This window comes from Physella acuta, unplaced genomic scaffold (assembly GCF_028476545.2).
Source record: "Physella acuta isolate Inbredline_101_S28 unplaced genomic scaffold, ASM2847654v3 ptg000494l, whole genome shotgun sequence".
NCBI lineage: Eukaryota > Metazoa > Mollusca > Gastropoda > Physidae > Physella > Physella acuta.
Genome location: NW_026732013.1, coordinates 543,313 through 564,002, shown reverse-complemented (window position 1 = coordinate 564,002; position 20,690 = coordinate 543,313). Strand labels below are relative to the sequence as shown.

Here is a 20,690-nt window from a genome sequence, read left to right as displayed (position 1 = left end):
TTCAAATTTGTTTTGACACTTAACCTAATGCAGACACTACATCTAAGTTAATTTCAGGATGGAATCACATCTAATAATCCTTAACTATGACATACAACAATGCTAATTGCATCTATCAATATAGAGGTTATTCACAAATGAAGTCACACTTTTTTAGACAATTTTACCTTCCCACCACCACTTATCACAAATATCTATCTCTCATCAATTTATCTTTTCTTTTGTCTGTCTATGCTTAAATATATACACCTATATATATATATATATATATATATATGCCCTATGTATAGGCCTATATATATGTATATATATATATATATATATATATATATATATATATATATATATATATATATATATATATATATATATATATAAATGCGTTCGACGTAATAAGTGATATGGGAAGCCCTTAAAACTCAGCATGGGCAGAATTGGGACACCCCTAGCCTAAATGCTACATTATGACACTGTGTTTTCCGTATTTCTCATTTCCAACTAGACTAGTCATTCGACTCATTAGTAAAGCACTGTGGTTAAGGTATGATTCATCCCGATTCTCGATGGTCGCTTCAAATCTTACATTTCATTGCTCTATATTAAAATTATATGTATTAAAATATTTTTATTAATAAAATTGCTTTTATCATTAGTTTCATTTTTCAATGTAGATCTATCACTAACAAGTTTAGGCAAATTATTATTCAATTATTAATTAAACTAGGTTGGGCGGAGATGCACATTTTGCGACAACGAGAAATTGTTGACATTCCTTAGCCCTATTTACGGCACTGTCATAGTTGAAAGATGACAACAACACGGATGGCTGCACCTTCATACACATTGCTGTACCAATGCTCTTAGGGAATTCAATTGGATCTAGATTTAGATGAACCAGGTACATCAATTTCGACGGTAGAACTGCATTACTACAACTGTCACCAATAACGGTATGTATGTTATAAACAAGTTATCTAACTAATCTAGATCTAGGTAATCTAACTTAAAATTAAATCTAATCTAGAGTAGAGTTGACTGACGTTCATTCTTGATGAATTTAGTTCTTTTTTTTTCACTTAGGCTAGAATCTAGAATAGACACCAGCGAGAAAAGTCTCAAAGGTATTTGAGAGGTCCATAAATTAATTTAAAAATCATGCACAGCGTAGTTACAATTAATATTAATATGGTTATAAAATCCTGCCTGTCTAGTTTTTTTCGGACTTTACTAAAGATTGGATGTAGGGCTGTAGGCTATCTGATGTTTTTAATATTTTCGGTAACTAAAAAAAAAAAAGCAAAAACAATTTGGTTTTCCCGTGTAATTAGCTAGGCCAATGCAAAAATTTAATTTCAGTAAAACAATATAATAGTTACATATTTAGATAGGGGCTGTCAATCTGATTACAGATCAGTTTGAATTTTCAAAATCTGACCATAAACAAAAAAGTTATGAATTTTTTAGTCATTAAAAAACAGCAGTTTTTTCAGACAACCGGGGTAGACCCTGAAAGAGGAAAAATACTGGGAGGGTATGGACCAAATTTTTAAGAGTTTTTCACTAAAAGTGGTATAAAAGTAAGCAGACTTCACCAATTGATGTCATTTTATGATATTTTGTAGATTTTTGTATGCCGAATCCAATGATGCTATTTTAAAAAGTGTCTTTTGATTACATAACAGACTTATTTCATGGATTATGTAATACCCCCCTTCAATTTTTTTTACAACATCTGATAATCCGTGTGATAAGAAGTCTTTCTTTAAATTAAACACTGTTTTAAACCATAATATGACATTTGTATATGCTGAAGCTAATGGTGATATTTAAAATGGTCGAACATTATTACAAAACTATAAAGGTCAGGTTATGTAATTCGCACCTTTTGCTCATAATTTACCATGTATTTATTTTAAAATCTCTTTTGCTCATTGTCAGCTAACTTAAGTGAATAGCCTACTTAAAGAAAAGATAACTAATACAGTTTTAATACAAAGAGAAGGATGCTATAACAACAGTATATTTGTGATGATGTAACTTCTTAAAATATGTTATGTAATCTATGTGCAATCCTACAGGCCTACTCTATTCCAAAAATATAGGCATTATTATATTTATATTTCTTGTTACTTTAAATGTCATACCATTGATACAACTTTCTTCTATAGAATTAGCCTTGTTACAAATGTGTCTTATCAGAATCAGTGTGCTTTAAGACAATTTTGTAATATTTTTAAACGCAAAAAAATTGCTCATTTTTACAAATTTAATAACATAAACATTGGAGGAAAATTGTTTTTTTTTTTTAGCTTGTACAAGGTAGTGTAAGTTATAGGTCTATAACATAGATTTATATATGCCCAATGTTTATGCTAGTAGTAAGCTTGTGTATTTTGGGGAAAAAAGCACGTGTTTGAGTGCTTGACTGTGTGTAGTAGATGCTAGGCATTTTTTAAAGTTTCCCGTGTCTGCCTAAACACGGAGGCGTTTATCGCCATCAGCATTTGCCTAGATTTAGTTCAATCAGACGTGGTTAACCAGGTTTTCTGACCAACGAATTTTATTGCCGTATTACGTAAACACGAGGCAAGATAGGCTAGTCGGCCAACCCGATGAACGTGTCAGACGAATATTATGTAATTTTAGAGACAAAAGTCTGGGAAGATTTCCTGATCTATGCCCGAGGGTTAGTAACATCAACTCCACAAAGTGAAGGGGGAGGGAGGTGGGGTATGAAACCACAGCGAGCCGCTCGGGTACCGTGCGGGTGTTATACAACATCAAAGGCGCCGACCCTCGGCTTGTCGCGTCACGGAGTAGTGGGGGCGGGGTGAGGCTATGGATGTTACATACGGTGTTACAATAGTTACATACCGTGTAGGATGGTCAGTGACTCCCCATACCCACCCCATCCCATTTTGGTCGATTTGGCAAGCTAGTAACCTCCACGTTGTTAAGGGTTTTAAAATTTTTTAGTCAACCGAAAAAAAGAGCCCGGGGTAAAATTTAATTTATTTTTTAAAGCCATTTTTACGAAAAAGTAATGTACACAATAATGAAACGTTACGGCACGCGAATCACGTCAGCATTGTTTGGTCGGGTCGCAGCTATCCGGATTAATTTCTAAAGAAGATTAATTTTGACGATTAGTAAATACTATTACGACTTTTTTTTTTTGCCGTTTCAATGGTTTAAAACAAAGTTATGAAACATGCCTGTCTACTTAAATATAAAATAGCAATACCCGACGAGTCAAACACGGGAACACACGTATCTATCTTTAGAAATTGTTTATAGTCTCATCCAATCGGATCAACCGCCTAGCGTCACGTGACCACACACTCGGCTGTGCTACACGATGTGTAGATCACGATTCAGTCGGACGGCGGTCGACGCGTTAATTTTTATTTTCGTTCCGTCTTAAAATGTATGGACGGCTTTATTATGAGGTGTTACAATACACGTCATACATTAAAATAATCGGCGGGATTTCAGGAATACGGCTCAAGGTTCAAAAGTAAAATAGGCCAAATAATAGACCGGGAAACTTAGTTCAACTTTGCGGTCCGATATCTCCCGAAGTATTTAACTTATTTTGACCACGAACCTTGAGCGTTGTACGTCTACATTTAATCTGTTCGTCTGCCAAATTTGATTGTTGTAGTACGTAAACTCGATAAGTCTATAAAAAAAAACTGTAGCGCGTCATATTTAAAACAGCGATTCGAAGCACAGCCGAGCGGTTCAGTCGGACAGCGGTCGGCGCGTCATGTTTTGATTTTCGGTCCACTTCAAAGTCTATAGACGTCCTTATTATAGGGCCAAATATGACAAATCATACATATTAATAAACGTCGAGATTTCAGGAATACAGCTCAAGGTTCAAATTAAAAATCGGTTCATTAATAGCCCAAATAACTTAGTTCAACTTTGCCGTTCGATATCTCCAAAAGTATTTAACATATTTTCCCCAAGAACCTTGAGCGTTATACGTGAACATTTAATCTATTCTTCTACCAAGTTTCACTGTTGTAGTACGAAAACTCAAAGAGTCTATAGACTCTAAGTAACACCCCTCTTTTAAAAAGGTGAAAAAGCCTCCCCCTAATCGGCACGTCGCCGCGGGGGGTAAAAAATGCGATTAAATCGGCGATTTCTTCAACGTCTGAAATAATAAAGAAATCAAACTAATACAGTTTAAAAGGTTGTTCAATTACGAACAGAATGATGTATAACATGTTAATATAAACAAAATAAAAGCATGCAAAAAACAGAGTTAAACATGCAGGGGGTAGGGAAAAGCCGATTTGTCCGATTTTCTCGGCAGCGGCATTGGCCTAGCTAGTGTAATGGCGACATAAACAATGGCATCCTGCTATTCGATAGGCTGCCATAAATAAACTAGGTCATGTTGTTTAAATTTGCATTGTTATTTAAAAACTTGATCTGCAAAGTTTTGTTAACAAAAAAAACTATAAAGTGGGGCTGTCAGAAATCGATCACGGAGTTCCTGTACAGCCAATCAATGTTTGTCTTACGAAAGTGAAACATCGGGTTATAACTTAGGCTTGATGAAAATAAATAGAAATGTAGCCTTAAACTCAACAAATTATTTTCAAGTTCTCTAAATCTGCAACTTGTATAGCATTGATTCTAAAAATATTAAATTTCTGAATTAATTTTAGGCTTAAGTTTTTAATAAAATTTTATCTTTTATTATTTTTACGGTCCAAAATCTAAAAAATCACATTTGTATTCCATGTCAACAACATTACGGAAGGATTTTCGTCAACTCACTGGTGTCCATTTACTGGAGTGGGAGTCTGGACTGTGGAGCTAGCAACTCGTTTGTTGAAGTTTAATAACAATTACGAAATTTAAATTACATTAACAAAAAGCAATGTCAATAAACTCAATAAACAATAACTACTAAACTAGGCCTATAGCCTAACCCTAAGGCCTAAACTTAAAAAAAAACTATTTCTATTTTGAAATTTTGTAACATTAGGCACTTAGGGGCTGAAGTAATTGAGGCAATAAAGTCCCATAGGTATTCGAGGGGCCCATTAAATATTTTTAAAATCATGCACTGCATAGTAAAAAATAATATGGTTATAAAATCCTGTCTGTTTTTTTTTCTGACTCTACTAAAAGATTGGATGTATTTGATGTTTTTAATATTTTCAGTAACTAAATAAAAATAAAAAAAGCAAAAGCAATTTGATTTTCACATGTATTGGCGGACATAAACAATGGCATCCTGCTATTTGATAGTCTACCATAAATTTTATTGTATAGGCCTACATTGTAAGCGAAAAAAAAGAAAAACTAGGTCATGGGGTTTAAATTTGCATTGTTATTTAAAAACTTTATCTGCAAAGTTTTGTAAACAGTTATCAATCACAGGGTTCTTGTACAGCCAATCAATATTTGTCTTATGAATGTGAAACATCTGGTTATAACTTAGGCTCGATAAAAATAAATAGAAATGTAGCCTTAAACTCAACAAATTATTTTTCAAGTTCTCTGGATTTGCAACTTTTATAGCATTGATTCTAAAAATATTAAATTACTGAATTGATTTTAGGCTTAAGTTTATATTTTTTTATTATTTTCACGGTCGTTTTGATTGCAAAACTTTAAAAAAATCACGTTTTTAATCCATGTCAACAATATGATGGAAGGATTCTCGTCATTTCGGTCACCTCCATTCTGGGTAATCTATCGTTTTAGGTGTGTAAAATGGGCCGCCGCTAGTAATGTAAAAAAATTTGCCTCCTTGTGAAGGCTTTCATAGAAATATATTGTGATACGAGCCGACCCGCGGTGTATCATACGCCGCTAATTAGTTGTTGTTTTTTCTACTTTTCAGTAATTCATAATTTGTGAATTCGACAGTACCAATGCTGCCACTGAAAATATTTGCTTTAAAACACTAAACCCCCCCTTCCCCCCCCCCCCCCCCCCCCGTGAAAACAGCCTCCTCTTAGTTACCTCTAAGTTTAAAATCGTTTCAAACTAAATTATCTGCCCCTAATAGCTGTCACCAAACGGCTGTATGATTGTATTATGTAAACATTTACGTGAACACAGCTCACCATACAATGTGATGGTGGGCGGGGGGGGGGGGGGGGTTAGGGGGAGGGGGTAGCGATAGAGAGGAAGAGAGGGGATTGCAAGGCGCGCTTGCAGCTTGTTTTCTAACGGCTCCCAGAAGAGAATTATATATATAGATATTTGTGTCAAATATTTCAATAGCTGAATAATAAACCAAAATCAATGGCTAAATATATCAATATAGGCCAGAAATTAACTTTAAACTGCAGTATTTGCTAAGATTTGCTATATAAACAGCAGCCATCTGTAAAAAAGAGTGGCTTCCCCTGAATCTCCCACTATAATTTTACCAAAAAAAAAAACTTAAACAAGATGGCTACTAAAGTAAATGAGCTTGGTTGCATCTGATGAAACATCGATAGTATTTATTTTTTTGAGGAAAAGTTTTAAATACAATTGTTTAAAAACAGGTACATAAATGAAACTTCGAAACATTTTTGTAAATTTTAAAACATAAATCCTCCTAAAAATGTGAAATGATTACTAAAATTTAAAGAGTCACCTTTTTTCACATTACTAGTCTCGACCAATTTTACGTACTTATAGATAACCTAATTCTGAATTAATTCAACTACTCATACAACATACTGACTGTGTATTATAAAGTTTAAAGTATTATATTGCTGACTGGGGAGTGAGGTATAGAATAAAAAAGCAGTGCAATTTTTATTGTGTTATATTTTTATAAAAAAAATTATTGTGGTTTCAGTTTAGTTTAGAGTTAAGTCTTTTGGTTCATAACTGCAAAGTAGATGATCAGTTATATACCCAAAAATTATCTATACTAGTCAATCAGGGCTTAATAGTAATTTTTAAATTAATAATATTAATTATGTATCACTTTAGTAAGTAGTTCACATTGCATTTTAGATGTCAATTACCATTTTAAAATTCACAGAATAAATATCAGGTGAAATAGCATGTCCATTTAAATCAGTTATTGTACATATTTTCCATCGCAATTTTCCCAAGTTTTTTTTTTTATGCAAAATATTTTTTTTGTGCAAATATGTCTGCAGTCACCTCACAAACATTAAAACAAATAGCAAAAGTAACTCTTTCATGAAAAACTGCAAAAAATTAAATTTGGACAACACAATAAATGTCAAATGTATAAAAACAGTTGTGGGTTTTGAATCCACAACAATCAGGCATGGCAAACATGCACATATCCAATCGACCACACAGCCTCATACTTTATTGGGTATTTTTAATATTAAATGTATGAAATCATTTACGACTGTGAATAGCCTAATATGGCTATTAACAGTGACACTGCTAAATAAACTGGGAGTAATCTCCCCTATGCTTTCTCGAATATTGTTATATAACACTACGGGAATAGTAATTCGGGAAATAGTCATGATTTTTAATCCATTTTTAATTGCCTTAAACTTTTAAAATAGAATAGAATCTTGTAGATAAATGGATTGCACACCAAGTGAATGTCAAACGATATGTGTATAATAGTGCGGAATACTAGTACTTTATAAATTCAGATGCTCAAAAGCCAGCTTTAAAGGAAAAAAAAGACGAATTACAATTTACTCGTAATTTTAAAAGTTCTATTTTCATCCTGCTGACATCATTGTTACAATTATTGTTCTTTTTCATGTTATATCAACTTTTAGCCCAATTTAGTGTTATTCTGTATACATTAGTATGCAAGCTTCTATTTTTATAAAATATAAGTACATGTTGCTGAGAAAACAGTAAATAAACAAAAATATACAAGAAAAACAATTACTGATGCCCTCAGTAAAACCTGTGTAGTTTTTACATATAAACTCAAACCAAAATAATTTTTTTCAGCAATTTGCAAAGAATAAACATAAATTTACAATATGCCTTTCAAGTGGCGGTTGAAGAAAACAAGGAAATATGATATATCGACAAAAAATTCTTTTATTGTTGGAGTTTATCTTTTGGATAATGCTTATTTGGAGTGTACCTTAAATGCTGACAGCACTGGTCAAGAGTGCTTGAATAGTATTGCTCAGAGAGTTGAACTTGTTGAGGTAAGACATTGACAAATTTTATTTCTGGAAAATTAAAGTTAGTAAATTAAGTAGTGCTTCTGGGTATATTTTTTTTCCATATTTCATTCACATTTTACTAATTATTATATTAAATAATGCCCATTTTACACATATATAAAATTATATAAAATTAGAACTTTTTATAATATTTATAATATGTTTAAGATTCTGTTGTAAATTACCCAATATATTTTCTTATTTTTCATAGAGCCACTACTTTGGGCTTCGATATGTTACAAAGAAGCTTCATTTTCATTGGGTAGATTTAGAGAAGCCATTGAAAAAACAGCTGGATAAATATGCTCAGCCAGCTAGTCACTCCCACTGCCTGTATTTTGGTGTGATGTTTTATATTATTGGCGCTCACAAAATTCCAGATGAGGTGGCAAGGTGGGTAAAAAAATCAAAAGGCGCTAATTTCATTTGTTAGTTATAAGATTTTTACAGTCTCGAGAGCTAAAAAAAAGTTTCTGCCTGTGTAGTTTGTGGGTGAAGTGTCATGTCAGCCAAAAAGGAATAAAAAATAGTATTTATTAGTTGCAATTGTTACATAAGCATATCTTTTAGTTTGGTTATTATACCAATAGCATTTCTGTGAAGAAATCACTTTGAATGTTTTAGGTATCACTACTACCTTCAGTTCACTTTGAATGTTTTAGGTATCACTACTACCTTCAGTTCACTTTGAATGTTTTAGGTATCACTACTACCTTCAGTTCACTTTGAATGTTTTAGGTATCACTACTACCTTCAGTTCACTATGAATGTTTTAGGTATCACTACTACCTTCAGCTGAAGAATGATGTCATTGATGGGAGGCTACCCTGCTCATCAGAGCAAGCTATCAGACTGGCAGCATACAGTTTACAAGGTTTGTTTTAAGGGTTTAAAGAAAAAGTAAATTATTTCTATTATTAACTTAGTACATTTTAATTTTCAGTTTGTGATGTGAATGCAAGGAAATATTTGTTTATTGTTGGAAATTTTTTTTTTTAAAGCGGAGTTTGGAGACTATGAACCTGACAAATATTCTGTTCAAGACTACTTGTTGTTTCCTAAGGTAATTTTCTGTTGTTTTTTTTTATTTAAGTTACTTTTCACAATAGAATAGTCAGTTTTATTTATCCAGAATGAGGAAGGGTATTTCCAATGTTTCTCATTACTTTGAACCCATATTTTTACAGACCATGATGAAGGATGAAGCAGTGGCTGCAGAGTTGCTGTCAGAAGCTATAGCTGGCCATGCTAGTTTACAGGGGGTGCCACCAGTCAGGGCAGAGTTACAGTATGTGAAAGAAGTTCAGATGATGGATGGGTATGGTGCTGAATACTACAGTGCTAAGGTAAGTTCAGATGATGGATGGGTATGGTGCAGAATACTACAGTGCTAAGGTAAGTTCAGATGATGGATGGGTATGGTGCAGAATACTACAGTGCTAAGGTAAGTTCAGATGATGGATGGGTATGGTGCAGAATACTACAGTGCTAAGGTAAGTTCAGATGATGGATGGGTATGGTGCAGAATACTACAGTGCTAAGGTAAGTTCAGATGATGGATGGGTATGGTGCAGAATACTACAGTGCTAAGGTAAGTTCAGATGATGGATGGGTATGGTGCAGAATACTACAGTGCTAAGGTAAGTTCAGATGATGGATGGGTATGGTGCAGAATACTACAGTGCTAAGGTAAGTTCAGATGATGGATGGGTATGGTGCAGAATACTACAGTGCTAAGGTAAGTTCAGATGATGGATGGGTATGGTGCAGAATACTACAGTGCTAAGGTAAGTTCAGATGATGGATGGGTATGGTGCAGAATACTACAGTGCTAAGGTACGTCCACAAGTTAGATCAGTGCTTCACAACACAATAATGTTGAGGTCACATATACTCACACCATATGACTTTTATTTGCTTGCAGGATGAATCAAGAAAAGATCTATATCTAGGCACATCTTATGCTGGTATATTTGCTCGTTATGTTGATGGGCAGTCAACTGTGTACTACAAGTAAGTAACTTAACCAGGCAAGGCTTTTGATATTGTCTGTACTACTAGTAATTTATTGATCTAATGCTTTTGATAATGTCTTCAAATTATGTTTGTATTTTTATTGCTATTTGAGTGCAAGTTTTCATTCTGTCAGACAGGCTGTTAGAATCAATTAACAGGCTTTTAACCTTTGCACCTGACATACAATAATGTCCTATTCACTGTCTTCTCCAATGACCCGATTTAATCTTAAAAGTTCATTCTTCCAAACCTAGGTGGGCAGAAATAGCTAAAGTGACACAGAACAAAAAGAGTTTAGAAATTGATACTTCAAAAAGTTCTGTACAGTTTCAATTGGTAAGCTATTTATTTGTGCATACAGTTTGCTCAAGTATTTACAGTATATACTGTAAAGCCTAAGTATTGTTTTTTTGCTGCTAATTTTGGTCATACAAGTGATGGTGTTTTATTATTTAACCAGGAAGACTCAGATACCTCAAAATATGTCTGTCGCTTAGCCCAGCTACAGCGCCAGTTTTATAAGTCATCGAAAGGAAATTTGAGGTCAGTTTTTTCTTGTTATACATTACCATAAATAGGTTCTCACTACTTGTTTTTAAACTGATTTGTTTTAACATTTTAGGTAAAAATAATATTTTAAAATATTATGTTGTGATAAATCCAATAGGCTAAAAACATTTTTATAATCAGATAAAGGAACCCATTTTTACCTAAAAACTATCAACAACATTTTAAACATTTTTCTTAAATTAAAATAAGAAGCTAAGTATTGATTATAAGGTTGTTACTTGTGGGTAAAAATAAGATATTAAAACAGTCCCTTATTGACACACAGATCTGAAGGTAACTAGGGCTCTTGGGGAAAATCTGAGGAAATCAAATTTAAAAGTTAATTTATATATATATATATATATATATATATATATATATATATATATATATATATATATATATATATATATATATATATATATATATATATATATATATAAAACTAATTTTTACATTTTAAAATAAATAAAAATGTTTCTCAATGAATGTTTGTGTTGTTATGGGGTTATCTTAGGAGATTTGAGCTTGGAGATCTAGCCCTCACCCACCAGATATCTATATCAGCCAACCAAACCGTCTCCCCCCAACTTTAAAAAAGCCTTTTTCCTAGACTTGTTCATAAGATCTAAGATATGTTTTTACCCACGTTGGTTGTTTATGTTGAGCATGACATGAGACAAATTCCATTCTTGAACTGCAACTTGTATGAAATTTCATGCAGTTCTGCATGAGCATTGTTTGTTGTACCAGCAGACAGCATGTTACAACTTTCCTTATGTTTTTGTCTGGCTGTATAGCATGCAATATGTTGCATTGTGTTGGCATGATCTTTTTTTCAGTAACAGCCTGACTGATGTCACAGAGGAGGCTGATGGGCAGAGATACGTGTACGTACATTTTTTTTTTAAATACTGCAGTCATACATTTACATGGGCATAGATACATGTATGTACATTTTTATTAGAAATACTGCAGTCATACATTTACATGGGCAGAGATACATGTACGTACATTTTTATTTGAATTACTGCAGTCATACATTTACATGGGCAGAGATACATGTACGTACATTTTTATTTGAAATACTGCAGTCATACATTTACATGGGCAGAGATACATGTATGTACATTTTTATTTGAAATACTGCAGTCATACATTTACATATACTTTGATTGAGATACTGGAGTGTCTTACCTTTGGTACTCACTCGGTGGTCATTGATCTATGATGTCCACACAGAGGGGGGGGGGAGGATCAGGGTTCTGACCATGTGACCTTGTTCATATTGTTAGGTAAACATACAGTATACATCTTGAGTTAGTGTATTGGAAAGTTTTTGGTTGATTGCAAAATAAAAATCATTAAAATAAAACAAGTGCTCATTTATTCATCCAAATTTACTTTTGTTGAGCTCCTTAAATTCTTTTTTTCAATCTACTTTTCATGTTTAACATTTTCAATAAGAATAAATCTTTATAAAAATTATGAGCATTTCTTATTGAGTTAGAAAATAGGATGTAATATTTATTAATTATATTCTATGTGAGTTTCAACATTTTATTTGCATTTTCTTATTGCATTCACTTGTGCAGCATGCAGTAATTTATTTATTAATAATGCAATTTGATGTAATTAGGGGGAAACTGCACATTTCACAAACAGAAGCTTGATGACCTAGGGATTTGACAATGTTTGATATTGTTTTTTTTTTAGTTTCGTAATGTATACAGGTCAACTAATATTAATTCATACTTTAAAAATGCATTTTGTATGCATGCTGTTATTAATTGTATTACATATTTGTTGTTTTTTTTTCCTTTTTTTCCCCTTTGATATTTGTAACTGTTTCAATGCATCTGTTTCAAAGCTATGTAAGCTTTCAGGGAAAAGTGTCAACTATACCAATCAAATCTTACCTTTCAGAGATGCACAACAAGTGTACATTCCCCCTACGGACTCATCCCATTCATCACAAGAATTGGTAAGAAAAGGTTTTTTTCAAGCTCAGACACAGAAAAACTCTTTAAATTTATTATTCAGGTTAAGATTTTTGAATGCAGTATGTTAATCATTATTTATAAAGAAAATTACAAGAAACTTTTTTGTGTGTAGGGTCATTCACAGACATCTTTAACACACTTACAAGAACAAAGGTACTCTCATGGTAAGTTCACATCAATAGTAAATATCTTTCTGAGAGTTTTATCAGAGCTCTGAGCGGTGATACTTAGTCATCAAACGTTTTTTTGTGTAGAAATCCTTCAGACCTCCCATCAAAGTCTAGAGTCATATTTTAATATTTTTTGGTAGAAATTGTCAGAGCTCCCAGCTAATTCTGGAGTATTAATTTAATGTTTTTTGTTTTAGAAATCCTTCAGAGCTCCCAGCAAAGTCTAGAATCATCATCAGAGAGCCAGCAGATTCAACAGCTGCAGCAGTTTCACCACCAGCTGAACCAGCTCCATGGGGCTGGGATAGAGCCAGAGACTGCACTCAACAATAGCATCTATCAGCAGGAGATTATGGTCAGTACCTCAGTGGACATTGTTTGGCCACCGTTAAAAGTTTTTTATTTCATTATTTTATACTTAGCTTGTTGATATTCACTAAGCCGGTTTAGAAAAAACTAATTGGTCTAGTTGTCCAGAAATATAACAACACAGCTTTACTTCTAATTTTATTATATATAAAGAAATGTCTCACTTAAATAAATTTTTGGCATTTTCAACTATTTATGGTTTCACTTCACACAATTTAAAATTTTTGAAAATTACATTACCGTTCGGACTTATGTGTATCAAAGCCATAGAAAATTGCCTTTCCCATCCATTACACCAATGACACATGAATGAGACTCACAACAAGCATTCTTATTGTTATAACACTTATATATTTGAGTAATAGTTGAATCTGTTTCTAGCGCCATGAATCTTTGACACCAACCCCAGAGGGTGACCCTGTGTATGTGAACAGAGCAGCTCTGCTGCCAGCCTACAGGCCCAGTCCTGATTATGATGCTGTCATGCAGCAGAGAATGATACAGCAACATCAGCAACAGCAGCCTGCACAGCAACAACCTCAGCACCATCAGCAACAGCACCATCAGCATCACCAGCAGCAGCAACCCACCCAGCACCAGCAGCCCTCACACTTTAAGGACATTACCCCACACCTTGGTGCGGCCCAGGTGTATGTCCACCCTGATGGCATGGCTTACAGCCAGCCTGAGATCAGCCTAAACATCAGCAACTACAGGGATGAACACGGGAACTATGCCAATGTTGACGCCCTCAGGAACTACAGCCACTCAATCTATGCAAACATCTTCCAGGATAGCCATGGCTTCTATGCTGGACCAAGTGGCCAGAGGTCGACTAATTTAGCAGTGCACCCCACCTACAGCTCCCCAGAGCTGAACAGTGAGCTGCACCAACAAGACATGTATGCGGCCAACGAGTTTTCTGCCCAGGAGGCCATGGCCTACCACTTCCGTCCACCACCCCCCTACCCCCGCACCAGTAGCAGCACCCCAGACCTGGCTGGTCAGCCGAGCACCAACTTGATGACTGACCAGTCTGGGCTGGTTGTCCACAGCTCTGCCGATGTTGGAGCCCATGATCTTATTGTGCAATCTCGCCTGGACAGGAGTGTGGAAGACCTGTCTGGGTATAAATCTGCTCTAGGCCCCCACCAGCTCCCCTTCTCCACTTCAGATGCTGTGGGTAGGAGTTCCTCCAACAGCGCAGCCAATCAGGACAATCATAACATGAACATCACGAGCCTAACTGTTGAGGCCTTGAGTGATGGTTTGAAAAATTCTTCAGCTCTTTCTGAAAATGATTCAACCCTGACCAGGGAAACAGCTCAGAAAATTTTAATTGATGACCCAGATGATACATCCAGTGAACATTCCTATTCAACGTTTCATGCTAAAGAATCTGATGAAAGTTCAGAAGAAGAAGGTTCAAGGAAAATCTCCCAGCCAAAGGAAGAGTCGAAGATTCAGATCCGAATGTTCACACCACAGGAAGCCCCGCCCCCATCAAAGTTGAAGGAAGAAGCAACACTGAGAGAAAGTTTTCGCAGGTTGAAAATAGCCAGGACAGGCTCAGTGAACAAAGATGTCCCCATGTTTGGTAGGTCATCATTACGTGGCATGAAAGAGCCCACAGATGAAAGTTCTGTGGTTTCCCCCCACCTGAATGTGGTGTGTGAACAAGATTCAAGCCAGAAGCCTGTGGGATCTCTGTCTACACAGGAAGTTGGCACCCTGCCAGAGATGAAAGAAATCCTGGAACGTCTTGGTGCTCCACCACCATACCCTGGTAAAGCCAACGCGGTGAACATGCCAGCACCAGCAGCTAAAAACATCAACAACAACAACAACAACACTGTCACTGAAAACAAGGAAGACATTTTCAAAATTCCACTCAATCCCCAGACAAAAGTGTCAACAAATGCTGTCAAGAGGTCCAGTTCTGTTGGAACTGCGCCTGTCAAATCTAGTCCTCTGCTGCCTGCCAGAAAAGACATGTCTGGGTCTAAAATAAAAGGCCCTGCGTACAGTCTGGACACTGTGGTTCCAGTCTCTAAGCCAGCCATGAGTCGCCCCCCTAAAGAGCCAGAGATTAGCACTTCTGTCTTGAGAATAGAAATGGCCAACAGCTCCTCCAGCACGTGCAGTGATAATGAGACCAACAAAAGTGGTGAGAAAGATGCCAGCAACAGCGGTGGTGGTCAGGAGGAAGACGCGGCCAGTGACACACTGACCAGCTTGCACGACTTCTCTGTGGGATCAGACAGTGACTCAGATCATGAGAGGGTAAGTTTAATTTTATCAGACAGCGACTCAGATCATGAGAGGGTAAGTTTAATTTTATCAGACAGCGACTCAGATCATGAGAGGGTAAGTTTAATTTTATCAGACAGCGACTCAGATCATGAGAGGGTAAGTTTAATTTTATCAGACAGTGACTCAGATCATGAGAGGGTAAGTTTAATTTTATCAGACAGCGACTCAGATCATGAGAGGGTAAGTTTAATTTTATCAGACAGTGACTCAGATCATGAGAGGGTAAGTTTAATTTTATCAGACAGCGACTCAGATCATGAGAGGGTAAGTTTAATTTTATCAGACAGCGACTCAGATCATGAGAGGGTAAGTTTAATTTTATCAGACAGTGACTCAGATCATGAGAGGGTAAGTTTGGTTTTATCAGACAGCGACTCAGATCATGAGAGGGTAAGTTTGATTTGATCAGACAGCGACTCAGATCATGAGAGGGTAAGTTTGGTTTTTAAACTACTGAGATATTGTGTGTTTTTAATGATGAATGATTATTTGCCACCCATGAACTTTAAGTATTGATTTGATACAAACATATAATTTCAGAGTACATCGCAAGTTTTAAACATGGGTCCCCTTAAAATGGCAGCTCTGAATGGTTTGACGCTGTCAAGATCAATGGTGTTGTCTATGATGAATGATGACAGCAGGGCACCCACAGATGACAGAGTAAAGTGGTTTATTTTTTTACATTTAGATTAAGATCAGCGTTATTTTGTAGTAGTTATTTTTTAATGTTGACTAGTAGCACAATTTACTTAAAAAGCTGCAGGGTTTAGTGTAGAGATGAAAAGGTTAATTCCATGTACATGTGACCCAGTCTAAAATGTACGCTTGTTTATTTCTTTAGAGACGGATGCTTGAAAGTAAGATATCTGAAGGGCAAGTTTATGTTGAGTTTGAACAAATCCCTCGTAAGGCAGACAGCATGGACTGCAGTGTAGCCCTGGCTCCACACAATGCACCAAGGAACAGGTTCAAAGATGTGCTGCCCTATGACATCACTAGGGTCAAGCTTGCTCCCACTAAGGACAACCCTGATGGCTACATCAATGCTTCACACATTAAGGTAAAAATAGCTTGTCCAAGTTAGGGTTTTGAGTTCCTTAAATTTAGTTTTATAAATTTTTATTTCAAGTAAATGCCGTCAGATTTGGAGAACAGAGAATTCAGCTTTTTTTACTACTGCTTATCATTAGTGATTAAATAAATAAAAAGCTTTTCTTGATTTTGTTATCAATAAATCACAAGTAATTAATTTAGAAACTTATTATTTTCCCTTAGTATTACTAGGAGTGTAGTGGTGAGAAGAAATAAACCGTTTTGGTCTGGTCATGCCATAATTTGAGTCAATGTTACATTTTAAAAAGTCTGATCAACTAATGTCTTAAATTAAATAGTTATTTTACAGTTTGTAAAGATTATTTTTGTTTGATTATTCTGAAATTAGATAAAAACCCTTAGAAATCATTTAAGAAGCATGAACACGCTGGCAACGTCCCTGAAGCAGGTAGAATAACCTGACAATTTTTCTTGCTTTTTGGCTGTTGCTTTTTAACTTGGTGTGAATGGATATCATAATTCTAAAAAAAAAATTAAAGTTTTTTGTTTTCAAATCAAAGCTGACAGCCAATGACAACAAGTGGCTATTTATAGCAACACAGGCTCCTTTAGAAAACACAGCTGTAGATTTCTGGCAAATGATATGGGAAAACAGTGTTGACGTCTTGGCAATGTTGACTCCGTTTCAGGTGAGATTTTTGTTTTAAACTATGGACCAAGTCATTGGAAGGCTTAGGCTACAAATTGGATGTTAAACAATAATCTTGTCCTTGGTGTGAACTTATATCAGTATTTTGTGATTATGTTTTCTCTTCTTTTTAAATTAGGAGTTGGGAAAATCCAAATGTTTTACATACTGGCCACAAGAACCTGGACCACAGCATAAGCACGTTTACGGAGAAGTAAGTTCATTAAGAAATGAGTTATTGATGTTTTCATTTAATCAAGTCACAATAAAACTGTTAACATCACGTATAACCAAACCACTCTATGTGTTATTCAGTTTGAAGTGGAGCTACAGTTTACTGACGACTCATTATGTTACCTAACCAGTCGTATTATCTTGAGACATGCTGGGCGGGAGCATATGGTCTGGCATCTACAGTACACAGACTGGCCTGACCATGGATGTCCTGAAGACACATATGGCTTTTTGGGTAGGTTCATGGCTTTTTGGGTAGGTTTTAACATGGCTTTTTGGGTAGGTTTTAACATTTGGCAGTTTGGGTAGGTTTTAATGTTTGGTTTTTTGGTAAGGTTTTAACATTTGGCTTTTAGAGGTTTTAACATGGCTTTTTGAGTAGGTTTTAACATTTGGCAGTTTGGGTAGGCTTTAACATGTTTTTTTAGTAGGTTTCTTCAAGATTCAAATCACATTTTAGCACTTTCTGGTATCTAGCTGTTACTGTTTAATTTTCAGGATTTCTGGATGAGATTGAATCAGTTGCGCGACTAGCTGAAAGTGAGACTGGGCGCGAAGAAAAATCTCCTGTTGTGGTCCACTGTAGTGCAGGGGTGGGAAGGACTGGTGTTGTGATACTCACAATGGTGATGAAGTGGTGCTTGGAACACAACCATGTAAGCTCTAGCACTGATGTGCACTCATACTAGTACTGATACTTACTTGCACTGATACTAGCTACCCCTGATACTTGCCTGTAGTAATACTACCACTGATACTTGTCTTAACTGATACTTTCTTGCAAAGTCATCTTCTAATACAGTCTAGTACTGATATTAAAACATTTCCATTTTTAGCAAATAACACATAACTCAAAATTTCTATTATGTTATAACATTTCTATTATGTTATAAAATCATATTAATTTAAAAAAAACAATAACCAAAAACCACATTTTATTTCAATTTTCAGAATGTGGATTTGCCAAAAGCACTTCTGGGAATTCGCAACCAGCGAATGCATATGGTGCAAACGATGGGGCAGTATCGATTTATTCATGATACTCTCATTCAGTATCTGAAAAATACAAGACTCATTTAATCATGTCCAATTAGACCACTCTTCTGTTTGACAGTATTTCAAATTACACATGAACTTTTATTTCTGTTCAGATATTGGGGCAGACATATTGAGATTATATTTAATTCAGGTTTACTGTTACATTATATTCCCTCGGTGAGTACGCCTAATGTCTGTTAGCTTATGTCACATGATGTGTATGTCAAGACATCATAGAAGATTGAGCTGTTGTGTTGATGCTAGAGCTTAAAGGAATTTAAGAATTACTTTTTCAGTCCATTCAGAAATACTTTTGTCTTCAAAAAGATAAAAAAGAAATCCACGTGTTTTAAATTCCTAATGACCCACAATTATGATGAAGAGGGAGTAACGTTTGTAGCTGTGTACATAGTTGGTCCCTAAGGTGATGAAAGCAAGTGCCTTATATACTAGAAGTGCTTGTTACACACTTTCAAGCTTGTGTTTATGTACATATTTTATGTTTTCTTTACCACACATCTTAGCCAAACATTTTCTTATCTTTTATAAAGAATATTCTCATGTGTGTTTAAACAAGGCTAACAAGCAATAATTTGTTCCCATCAGTAAGGTTTCCTTTATTCACATGTAATCAACACATCTTTAAGAATGGAAAACTCCCACCATTCCAGATATTTGTATTGATAAAACTTGATCACCCTCAGATGGATGTCTGAGATAAAAATAATTGATCTGATTTCCATTTTGTCACTAATTCAACATTTCACAACCAGATTCACATGTTATTGATCAAACTAACAACACATAATGTGCAATAGTTAATCCCTTCTTGTCATTTCCTTTGTTGATTTGTAGATTTTCTTGTTCTTTCATGAATTTTATTTTTAATCCCTGAAATTAGTTCAACTGATTCATAAGGTTGTGCACAGGGATTGAAAATGTTTATCTCCCTTGCCTGTAAGTGCATTGTTTTTACAATTGTCTACTAAAAGTTTTTTTTTCTATTATATAAATATGTATTTGATTTGTACAAAAAAGATTACTTTAAGATGAATACATTTACATAAAATATTACAATACTCATTTGTATTTAGTCACCTTTTGCTATATTTTTCTCCAAAAAAGGCCAGTATATAAGACTATATTTAGCTTTGTTGTACCTTGTTTTGGTGCTGCAGGGCGGAGCCTACAACAGCCTAATTTTGTTTGCCTGTGACTACTGTGTTATACTTGAACACACAGCACTAGGTACATGGGGCTACACATGTTGCCTGTGACTACTGTGTTATACTTGAACACACAGCACTAGGCACATGGGGCTACACATGTGTTGCCTGTGACTACTGTGTTATACTTGATGCTAGAACACACAGCACTAGGTACATGGGGCTACACATGTTGCCTGTGACTACTGTGTTATACTTGAACACACAGCACTAGGCACATGGGGCTACACATGTTGCCTGTGACTACTGTGTTATACTTGATGCTAGAACACACAGCACTAGGCAGTTGGGACTACACATAATAAACACTAATGCATGGATTGAAAATTTCGTGAACTAGATTTTACTTTCTGCTAATACTTTGTGTGACACTGTTCCAGGCTATATTTGTTTGTCACTTGAATTCAACATGAAAAGGCTCAAGTCACTTTTCCATCATAATGTTCATAAAGTGCATTTATAATACTGCATTAATATTTGATTGTAAGATGAAATAACATAATGTGTCAGCCCTTATGCATGCTGTTCATATGAACCTAATTCATTGTAGTTTTTGTTCAAGTCTGTTGATGTTAAACAATAATTTGATTTTATAACTGCCTTATTTACTATACAATTTTTAAAAAATTGCCACACCCAGTTCTATAATTATGCAAAAGAAACTGTGTTTTGGCCTAATTTTGTTATAGCATGTTATCAATGCCTACATATTCTTGGCTTTTTCCAGTGATGTCACAAAATTTTTATTAGAACTTTTCTTTGTTTAATTATGTGATTGTATTAGTATCTAATAATTTCATAATCATAAATTTAGAAAAAAGTGTTCTTGCTAAATTAATAATTGGTCCTAATCATGGTATTCTAAAATCCTTTTT

At 35.0% G+C, this 20,690-nt stretch overlaps 1 protein-coding gene across 3 annotated transcripts; it reads left to right on the top strand.

Annotated features, from left to right (window-relative positions):
- Nucleotides 1-813: 813 nt before the first annotated feature.
- Nucleotides 814-19,907, top strand: LOC131944448 (tyrosine-protein phosphatase non-receptor type 14). Of its 3 annotated transcripts, XM_059305060.1 has the most exons (22): nucleotides 814-950; nucleotides 7,930-8,135; nucleotides 8,365-8,546; nucleotides 8,930-9,027; nucleotides 9,155-9,216; nucleotides 9,341-9,499; nucleotides 10,078-10,166; nucleotides 10,424-10,505; nucleotides 10,630-10,712; nucleotides 11,561-11,608; nucleotides 12,645-12,702; nucleotides 12,834-12,885; nucleotides 13,089-13,246; nucleotides 13,642-15,543; nucleotides 16,114-16,236; nucleotides 16,418-16,636; nucleotides 17,018-17,077; nucleotides 17,190-17,318; nucleotides 17,457-17,531; nucleotides 17,633-17,786; nucleotides 18,050-18,207; nucleotides 18,503-19,907. In XM_059305060.1, exons 2-22 carry the CDS (start codon nucleotides 7,962-7,964, stop codon nucleotides 18,629-18,631), a joined length of 4,194 nt encoding a protein of 1,397 aa, XP_059161043.1. In that variant the 5' UTR covers nucleotides 814-950; nucleotides 7,930-7,961; the 3' UTR covers nucleotides 18,632-19,907. The 3 variants fall into 3 exon arrangements, with proteins under 3 accessions (XP_059161043.1, XP_059161044.1, XP_059161045.1); XM_059305061.1 differs by lacking the exon at nucleotides 11,561-11,608; XM_059305062.1 differs by lacking the exon at nucleotides 17,018-17,077.
- Nucleotides 19,908-20,690: the final 783 nt, after the last annotated feature.

Coding starts and splice junctions, on each gene's coding strand:
- LOC131944448 (XM_059305060.1), top strand. CDS start 7,962: ATGCCTTTCAAGTGGCGGTTGAAGAAAACAAGGAAATATGATATATCG. Junction 9,217..9,340: donor ACTACTTGTTGTTTCCTAAG/GTAATTTTCTGT, acceptor ATATTTTTACAG/ACCATGATGAAGGATGAAGC. Junction 10,167..10,423: donor CAGTCAACTGTGTACTACAA/GTAAGTAACTTA, acceptor TTCCAAACCTAG/GTGGGCAGAAATAGCTAAAG.